General features: G+C 52.5%; 1 protein-coding gene across 1 annotated transcript in view; it reads left to right on the top strand.

Moving 5' to 3' along the window:
- The window catches only part of LOC311313406 (OX-2 membrane glycoprotein), a gene marked incomplete at both ends in the record, with an annotated part of 19073 nt that extends 10350 nt beyond the window's left edge, over positions 1 to 8723 (top strand). Inside the window, 3 exons of the mRNA XM_084443531.1 lie at positions 1 to 264; positions 656 to 757; positions 8701 to 8723. The exon at positions 1 to 264 is cut by the window's left edge and continues 21 nt beyond it. Coding sequence (XP_084299657.1) covers positions 1 to 264; positions 656 to 757; positions 8701 to 8723 — 389 coding nt within the window. The remainder of the gene's footprint in view (positions 265 to 655; positions 758 to 8700) is intronic.
- Positions 8724 to 10441: the final 1718 nt, after the last annotated feature.

Raw genomic sequence — 10441 nt, 5'->3', positions numbered from 1 at the left:
GCTACAAGACCTTGTCGCCGGGGGTGATCGAGGCCAACTGCACCTCGCAGTCCCGTCCCCCCGCGGAGATCGTGTGGAACGTGGAGAGGGACAACCGCACGCTGGGCGCCCCCGTGACATCCCAGCTGCCCCAGGGGGACGGCACCACGCTGGTGGTCAGCACCCTGACCGTCCGCTCCGGCCTCCTGAAGGACGTGTCCATCAAGTGCCTGGTCCACCACAAGGGTCTGGAGGCTCCCATCGCCGTGGCCATGAACACCAAGAGTAGGTTCAAGCTGCACGCTCGCTCGTGCGCGAACGCACACACATACACACACACGCACACACACACACATGCACGCACACACATACACACACACGCACACACATACACACACACACACACACATGCACGCACACACATACACACACACACACACATACATGCAGATACATACCTGTACACTCTCTCTCTCTCTCTCTCTCTCTCTCTCTCTCCTCTCTCTCACTCTGTCCACCCCTCTCTCTCTCCCTCTCTGTCTCTCTATCTCTCTCTCTCTCTCTCTCTCTCTCTCTCTCTCTCTCCTCTCTCTCGCTCTGTCCACCCCTCTCTCTCTCCCTCTCTGTCTCTCTCTCTCTCTCTCTCTCTCTCTCTCTCTCTCTCTCTCTCCTCCAGTTGGGACAGCTCTCACCATCCTGATCTCAGTGACCACAGTGGCCGCTCTGCTGGTCATGAGCCTCTGCTTCTGCCTCTGGAAGTGTTTCCTCCGCAAAGAGGGTGAGTGGCCGACTGACTGGTTAGTTCACTGACTGACTGACTGACTGACTGACTGACTGACTGGTTGACTGACTGACTGACTGACTGACTGACTGACTGACTGACTGGTTGACTGACTGACTGACTGACTGACTGACTGGTTGACTGACTGACTGACTGACTGACTGACTGACTGACTGACTGACTGACTGACTGGTTGACTGACTGACTGACTGACTGACTGACTGACTGGTTGACCGACTGACTGACTGGCTGACTGACTGGTTGACTGACTGACTGGTTGACTGACTGACTGACTGACTGACTGACTGACTGACTGGCTGGCTGACTGACGGACTGACTGACTGACTGACTGACTGACTGACTGACTGACTGACTGGCTGGCTGACTGACTGACTGACTGACTGACTGACTGGTTGACTGACTGACTGACTGACTGACTGACTGACTGGTTGACTGACTGACTGACTGACTGACTGACTGACTGACTGGCTGGCTGACTGACTGACTGACTGAATGACTGACTGACTGACTGACTGACTGACTGACTGACTGACTGACTGACTGGTTAACTGGCTGACTGACTGACTGACTGACTGACTGACTGACTGACTGACTGGCTGACTGACTGGCTGACTGACTGACTGACTGACTGACTGGTTGACTGACTGACTGACTGACTGACTGACTGACTGACTGACTGACTGACTGGCTGACTGGCTGACTGGCCTGGGCACCGTCTGGATGTCTGACCAGCTGACCAGAAGTCAGTGACTGTCCAACCTTGTGTGCGTTCTGTTCTGTGGACACACACTCACACATACACACTCTGTACCTAACCACACACTCACACACTCATACATACACACTCTGTACCTAACCACACACTCACACACTCATACATACACACTCTGTACCTAACCACACACTCACACACTCACACATACACACTCTGTACCTAACCACACACTCACACACACACACTCTGTACCTAACCCTCTAAGAACATCACATGCTACAGAAAAGCCTTACTCCCCCAGGTCCAGAGTAGGGCAGAGGAGTGTGTGTGTGCGTGTGTGTGTGCATGTGTATGTGTGTGTGTGTGTGTGTGTGTGTGTGTGTGTGTGTGTGTGTGTGTGTGGTATGGAGCCACTCTGGTAGTACAACAGCAGAGGAAGAGGAAGGAGTGGTCTGAGGTCATTATCACCTTCAGCCAATCAGCATCCTGGCTCTCTGTGTCCAGACACCAGCTGTACACGACCCCTGTGCTGATACTGTACCTATCACTCAACACCTGGCTCACTCACCCAGCACCTCAACACCTGACTCACTCACCTCAACACCTGACTCACTCACCTCAACACCTGACTCACTCACCCAGCACCTCAACACCTGACTCACTCACCCAGCACCTCAACACCTGACTCACTCACCCAGCACCTCAACACCTAACTCACTCACCTCAACACCTGACTCACTCACCCAGCACCTCAACACCTGACTCACTCACCCAGCACCTCAACACCTGACTCACTCACCCAGCACCTCAACACCTAACTCACTCACCTCAACACCTGACTCACTCACCTCAACACCTGCCTCACTCACCTCAACACCTGACTCACTCACCCAGCACCTCAACACCTGACTCACTCACCTCAACACCTGACTCACTCACCCAGCACCTCAACACCTGACTCACTCACCTCAACACCTGACTCACTCACCCAGCACCTCAACACCTGACTCACTCACCTCAACACCTGACTCACTCACCCAGCACCTCAACACCTGACTCACTCACCTCAACACCTGACTCACTCACCCAGCACCTCAACACCTGACTCACTCACCTCAACACCTGCCTCACTCACCTCAACACCTGGCTCACTCACCCAGCACCTCAACACCTGACTCACTCACCTCAACACCTGACTCACTCACCCAGCACCTCAACACCTGACTCACTCACCTCAACACCTGACTCACTCACCCAGCACCTCAACACCTGACTCACTCACCTCAACACCTGCCTCACTCACCCAGCACCTCAACACCTGACTCACTCACCTCAACACCTGCCTCACTCACCCAGCACCTCAACACCTGCCTCACTCACCTCAACACCTGACTCACTCACCTCAACACCTGACTCACTCACCCAGCACCTCAACACCTGACTCACTCACCTCAACACCTGCCTCACTCACCTCAACACCTGACTCACTCACCCAGCACCTCAACACCTGACTCACTCACCCAGCAACTCAACACCTGACTCACTCACCTCAACACCTGACTCACTCACCCAGCACCTCAACACCTGACTCACTCACCTCAACACCTGACTCACTCACCTCAACACCTGACTCACTCACCCAGCACCTCAACACCTGACTCACTCACCCAGCACCTCAACACCTGACTCTCACCTCAACACCTGCCTCACTCACCTCAACACCTGACTCACTCACCCAGCACCTCAACACCTGACTCACTCACCCAGCAACTCAACACCTGACTCACTCACCTCAACACCTGACTCACTCACCCAGTCCAGGCGGGAGATGACCAGGGCCTGGATGAGCACCTGCGCCGTTTCGTCAGTGAGGAAAGGGGGAATCCTCCTGATGTTGTAGAGCATGAATCTGCAGGAGCGTGCGACGGATGTGATATGTGCGGAGAACGACAGTTGGTCATCCAGGGTCACACCCAGATTCCTCCCAGTCTGAGTCGGCGTCACCACTGTGTTGTCAATGTTGATGGTCAGGTCCCAGCGTGGGCAGTCCTTCCCAGTTCTGTCTCTGTTGGTGTGCATTTCCCCTTGACGCTGATTCACACAGTTCAAGTGTCCATTTTAGGTTTGTGGGTGGAAACTCGATTAAGACTCCTGGTCTTGATGCATTCTGTGGCTTTGTGCACTGAGGAGCTCTGACCTCACTGTGACCTCACTCTCTGAGAGCTGCAGCTCTCTCTGTCGGTCGGTTAGTTCGTTGGCCCCACAAAAACGTGCGGCCTGGCTCCACACGCGCGTCCGTGGCCGCAGCTATCGCTAACTCGTGCTTGTTTTCATTATATTTGTATTTCTGTGTGTCTCTCATACTCCCCTCAATACTGTATCTCTCTCTCTCTCTCCCTCTCCCTCTCTCTCTCTCTCTCTCTCTCTCACGCACAGACTAAGCCGTCACTGGACAGAAGCCAGAGTGGGGAGTAGGTGGCAATTAGAAGAACCAATCAGCTTTTGGCTTTCGTAAACCAGTCATCTGAGGAGAGAGAGCGAGAGGATAACACAGGAAAGACATCTACATCACACTACGCTACAATCAAGACCTACAGTACATCCAGCTCTACTGTACAGTGATTACTGTTAGCCGGCCCAGTCCACTGTGAGAGGCAGACATGGCCTCTCACACGTCCAGTTCCCACGCGCTCTGGACAGTATACCCTCCGCTGGCCCACAGCCCGTTTTAGAATGCACTGCCTGGAATCCCAAAATGCATTTCACCATGCTGAGGAGTTTAGGGGAAGGGGGGAAGGAATGTGTGTGTGTGTGTGTGTGTGTGTGTGTGTGTGTGTGTGTGTGTGTGTGTGTGTGGGGTGGGGGGGGGGTTCCAGACCCAGTTCCATACTGTACATATAGTAGACCCCCCATTAGAGCATCTTATCATATCATAGCGATCATCTGTGTGAGAGGCAGGCAAATAGTTGTGTGATTGCATGTGTGGTTGTGTGTGTGTGTGTGTGTGTGTGTGTGTGTGTGTGCGCGTGTGGTCAAATTCCATGGCCAGATAGATTGATCAGATTCCACAAAGCGAATGATGTGGCAGGATCCAACAGGCGCCCTGGGTGGAATGTCTTATAAACGTCTGGCTGGCTGAATGCCAGTGTTAAACTGTATACTAGCATGCGTGTGTGTGTGTGTGTGCGTGTGTGTATGTGTGTGCGTGTGTGTGTGCGTGTGTGTGCGTGTGTGCCCGTGTGTGTATGTGTGTGCGTGTGTGTGTGCGTGTGTGTGTGTGCGTGTGTGCTCGTGTGTGTATGTGTGTGCGTGTGTGTGTGTGTGTGTGTGCATGCACTTTGTTTATGTCCATAAATATAGTCTAATGTGTTTTCATATTATCAGGACTACACAGACTTCATGAAGTGCTGTTTAATAAATGCCTCAAGTTTATAACGAATGCTACAAAGCTGTCAGTGTATGGAAAAGGCCGGGCGCCAGGTTCAAGCCTCAGGAGGGGGTTTTATACCTTTTTTCCATTATTATTTCCTGTTAGCCCGTTCTGTACCTTGGACTATCACAAGTTGATAACAAGCACTCCCAACTCGGGGACATTTTGATCTGAACCATTGTATACGATCATAAGTAACCTTAAAACAGGGCTAAACATGCATTTTCCCTTTACTACTCCTTTAATATTTGCATTTACATCATTACATTTTGACAGAAACCAAAAATCCGAAGTTATTTTTTTGGCCCCTGAGACCAAACGTCCCCGAGTTGAGAGTGCTCATTATCAACGTGTGATAGTCCAAGGTACAGTACGGGCTAACAGGAAATAATAATGGAAAAAAGGTATAAAAACCCTCCTGAGGAGTGGACCTGGCGCCCGGCCTGAAAGCTCGTTAGCCGAGGACTGTATTGGTTCTACTGCATTTATAGTAGTTGGGTATACTACTAGTACTGTATTTATATGCGTAATCACACACACACACACACACCACACACACTAGTGGTTCGAGAGAGAATGTTTTTTTCCCCTGTCCTTGACTTGTTGTTGGGTGCTTAAGCATGCGACGTGTGTGTGGAGGGCCTGTCGTGTGTGTGGAGGGCCTGTCGTGTGTGTGGAGGGCCTGTCGTGTGTGTGGAGGGCCTGTTGTGTGTGTAGAGGGCCTGTCGTGTGTGTGGAGGGCCTGTCGTGTGTGTGGAGGGCCTGTCGTGTGTGTGGAGGGCCTGTCGTGTGTGTGGAGGGCCTGTCGTGTGTGTGGAGGGCCTGTCGTGTGTGTGGAGGGCCTGTCGTGTGTGTGGAGGGCCTGTCGTGTGTGTGGAGGGCCTGTCGTGTGTGTGGAGGGCCTGTCGTGTGTGTGGAGGGCCTGTCGTGTGTGTGGAGGGCCTGTCGTGTGTGTGGAGGGCCTGTCGTGTGTGTGGAGGGCCTGTCGTGTGTGTGGAGGGCCTGTCGTGTGTGTGGAGGGCCTGTCGTGTGTGTGGAGGGCCTGTCGTGTGTGTGGAGGGCCTGTCGTGTGTGTGGAGGGCCTGTCGTGTGTGTGGAGGGCCTGTCGTGTGTGTGGAGGGCCTGTCGTGTGTGTGGAGGGCCTGTCGTGTGTGTGGAGGGCCTGTCGTGTGTGTGGAGGGCCTGTCGTGTGTGTAGAGGGCCTGTCGTGTGTGTGGAGGGCCTGTCGTGTGTGTGGAGGGCCTGTCGTGTGTGTGGAGGGCCTGTCGTGTGTGTGGAGGGCCTGTCGTGTGTGTGGAGGGCCTGTCGTGTGTGTGGAGGGCCTGTCGTGTGTGTGGAGGGCCTGTCGTGTGTGTGGAGGGCCTGTCGTGTGTGTGGAGGGCCTGTCGTGTGTGTGGAGGGCCTGTCGTGTGTGTGGAGGGCCTGTCGTGTGTGTGGAGGGCCTGTCGTGTGTGTGGAGGGCCTGTCGTGTGTGTGGAGGGCCTGTCGTGTGTGTGGAGGGCCTGTCGTGTGTGTGGAGGGCCTGTCGTGTGTGTGGAGGGCCTGTCGTGTGTGTGGAGGGCCTGTCGTGTGTGTGGAGGGCCTGTCGTGTGTGTGGAGGGCCTGTCGTGTGTGTGGAGGGCCTGTCGTGTGTGTGGAGGGCCTGTCGTGTGTGTAGAGGGCCTGTCGTGTGTGTGGAGGGCCTGTCGTGTGTGTGGAGGGCCTGTCGTGTGTGTGGAGGGCCTGTCGTGTGTGTGGAGGGCCTGTCGTGTGTGTGGAGGGCCTGTCGTGTGTGTGGAGGGCCTGTCGTGTGTGTGGAGGGCCTGTCGTGTGTGTGGAGGGCCTGTCGTGTGTGTGGAGGGCCTGTCGTGTGTGTGGAGGGCCTGTCGTGTGTGTGGAGGGCCTGTCGTGTGTGTGGAGGGCCTGTCGTGTGGTCGAACACGCTTCTCCCGTGTTCCTGTGTTTACGGAAGCGTGTGGACGTTCTGGAGAACCGGGGTGAGCGGACCCCCATATGAAGACAAATGCTGTTGCCTGATCAATAAACACTGATACATGAGAACTTCACGTATTGTTTTGTCATTGTTCTTTGGAATACTTTATAGTTTCAGGTTTCTGGAGTTGTGACCTCCCGTGAGAGAGTGGGATGTGTGTGGAGAGGGTCAGGCCTGTCAGTTCTACGGTCCAGTAGAAAGGGGTTCTGATGTGTGGTCAGTCCACCTGGGTGGACTTAGAGAGGGAGAGGTAGAATTATTCTCCTCTCCTGGTGTTTATATTATATGGCTCCCATATGCACATTGTTTTAACAGTGTTTTATTCCAGGCCAGGGCTATGAGAAGGGCTTTGGAGAACAAACACACACACACACACTCTGTCTCGGTCTTGGTCTGTGAGTTAAATGTGTATATATTAGGTCTGCTACACTTACACACAAGGCCCTTTGTGTGTGTGTGTGTGTGTGTGTGTGTGTGTGTGTGTGTGTGTGTGTGTGTGTGTGTGTGTGTAACAGATCATGGTACGAAAATAAAGTGGAGAAGAATGTTTTCTCACGAGCAGTCGGATTCTGCTGACATCCCAAAGCCGTGGCCTAAGCATGTTGATCTGCACAGCTAAATCAAATAACCCAGATGCTGCTTTGTATGTCACTAAGCCAGGTAAATGGACTGCACTTATATAGCGCTTTTCCACCTTAGCGGCACTCAAAGCGCTTTACAATGGCCTCTCATTCACCCATTCACACACCAATGGCGGTAGCTGGCATGCAAGGTGCTAACCTGCTCATTGGGAGCAATTTGGGGTTAGGTGTCTTGCTCAAGGACACTTCGACATGTGGACAATCGGAGCTGGGATTCGAACCACTGACCCTTCGATCACTGAACGACCCGCTCTACCAACTGAGCTACAGCCGCCCCAGGTCCACTCACACTCCGTGTGCTCTGTATCAATTACACATGCTGAAAGCTCTTCACTTACATAGAGCTTTTATCCAAAGCACTTCACAATGAAGCCCTCTCATTCACCCATTCACACACACACCAATGGTGGCAGCTGCCAAGCAAGGCATTGGGAACAATTCGGGTTTCGTCGTCTTGCCCAAGGACACTTCGACAGGAGGAGCCGGGATTCGAACTGCCGACCCTACGATCATTGGATGACCTGTTCTACTGTACCTCCCGAGCCACAGCCAGACGCCACACATGGAGAGGGGGTTCTGGTTGGTTCTTGAGCGGGGTTGACTGCGGATGGAACCCACACAGCCGGGCTTGAATACAGTCACACAGGACCTCCTCCTGCACACGCCTCGCCGTCGTCATAGTGATGACAATGTCAGTCACTGGGGTTTCTGGGGGATGAGGTCACATGGTCACTGAATGACAGCGTTCTGGAATCAGACTGATATGCCCCCCCCCCCCCCCCCCCCCCCCAACTCCTCCACCACCACATCAATCTCTCTTTCTCTCTCGCTCTCTCTCTCTCTCCCTCTCTCTCTCTCTCTCTCTCTTTGATGTTGCGTTCTCTCTCCCTGTTTCTGTCCTCTGAACAAGGCCTTTGTCTTCTAAACACAAACACACACAGGCACCAGTGTGTACAGGGCTTTTAAAGCGTAGGCCTTGTGTGTGTGTGTGTGTGTGTGTCTGTGTCTGTGTGTCGCCCATGACTGGCAAGGCACCCATAGAGGAAATATAAATGCTATTTGGCCTGAACTGAAGGTCATATAAAGTGCATTAACCTTTTAAATTTAATAAATTAAAAACACTACGACTGTGATGTTCTGTGTTCTTGTTTATATCTGTAGAATTATGGGATCTGGACCGGTAGTGACGAACAAACAGAACCGATTAACATTCATCAACATTTTACTGATGGAAACTCAACATACAGCACAGGCTCGTTAGGAGGTGGGCGGGGCAACCAACGCTGTGAGAACACCCCGACCCCGTGATAAGACAAACATTGCTATAGGCTGAAGCACCATAATAGTCTCTAACACAAACAGTTGTGTCTGTTCTCAGCTGCCCTGCCTCGAACAGAACGAGCAGCTCTAGGACCTTTTCCCTGAGGTATCGTAGCGCTATGATGAACGCCATAGCTTACGATGAACGTAGCGCTACGATGCCTCTGGGAAACTCAGCCCAGGGCTGTTACCACTGAACGCTGAGAGAGAGGGGGGGGGGGGCGTGTCTCAGGAGGTACTGTAGAGCTGGTCGTCCAATGACCACAGGGTCGGTGGTTCGAATCCCGGCTCCTCCTGTCCACATGTCGAAGTGTCCTTGGGCAGGACACTGAACCCCAAATTGCTCCCAATGAGCAGGCTAGCACCTTGCATGGCAGCTGCCGCTATTGGTGTGTGAATGTGTGTGAATGGGTGAATGAGAGGCCTTCATTGTAAAGCGCTTTGGATAAAAGCACTCTATAAGTGCAGTCCATTTACCATTTTACCAGAGAAGGAGAGAGATAGAGAGAGCAAGACAGAGAAACAGATTTTTCCACTAGAGGTCAGTGTATCACTCACTCTGCTGAGTCCGCGGCATTACAGGAACCAGGCATTACAGGAACCAGCATTACAGGAACCAGGCATTACAGGAACCAGCATTACAGGAACCAGGCATTACAGGAACCAGGCATTACAGGAACCAGGCATTACAGGAACCAGGCATTACAGGAACCAGGCATTACAGGAACCAGCATTACTGGAAACAGGCATTACAGGAGAGGAGTGTCTGAGACTGTGTACAGGCTGCGTTCCGAATCGCATACTTCTACTACTTACTACCAGTACCTACTACAGCTGCCCTTAGAACGTATGTACTTTGCAAGCAGTAGGCATCCAATTGAGACATACTACCTTGTCATAACATTGCGCCTTGAAATTTGCCCACATCCGTCGCTGTCCATAACGCGACATTAGTCTACAGCTGTCACGACTCGCACATGTGACGCACATTTCCGCTGCGCACAGGATTGTGGGTCAGAATAGCCAGAAAAGCCTGCTGGCGTGCATACTGCAAAATACGACCGGATGTAGTAGGACATCCTGGTATTTTTGCTATACTGCATGTGGCATACTATGTATTGGGACATACTACATCCTGTTTTGGCATACTATATAGTAGGGTAGTACAGTATGCGATTCGGAACGCAGTGACTCAGACCACAGGCAGGTGAAAACATACAGGAACTAGTCGTGTAAACTGTTGCTATTTCCACTTTTTATTCTGCTTTCTTTTAAGTTATAGAAAATGTCCGTGGCTGTGGTATACTGCGCCTGTGAGGGAAAAAACTACAGGAGGAAACGACAATGTTTGAATGATATCCTGTGATGTCGGTCAGATCTCAGATCAGCGGAGAACGTGTTTCTAACAGTGGTCTGATGAAGGCGCCAACGCCCTGAACCTTGGGGTTCTGCTAAAGTCACAGAGGTGCATGTGCATGTTGTTTATCATGTTCCACCACACCAGACCTTCCACCAGAGTACACCTCTCTGCACAGACACTCAGAGGGGGCTACTGTAGGGGGAGAGGGGGTTACTGTAGGGG

This window comes from Borostomias antarcticus (genome assembly GCF_949987555.1).
Source record: "Borostomias antarcticus genome assembly, chromosome: 9".
NCBI classification, from domain to species: Eukaryota; Metazoa; Chordata; class Actinopteri; order Stomiiformes; family Stomiidae; genus Borostomias; species Borostomias antarcticus.
This window is presented reverse-complemented; position numbering and strand designations above follow the sequence as displayed.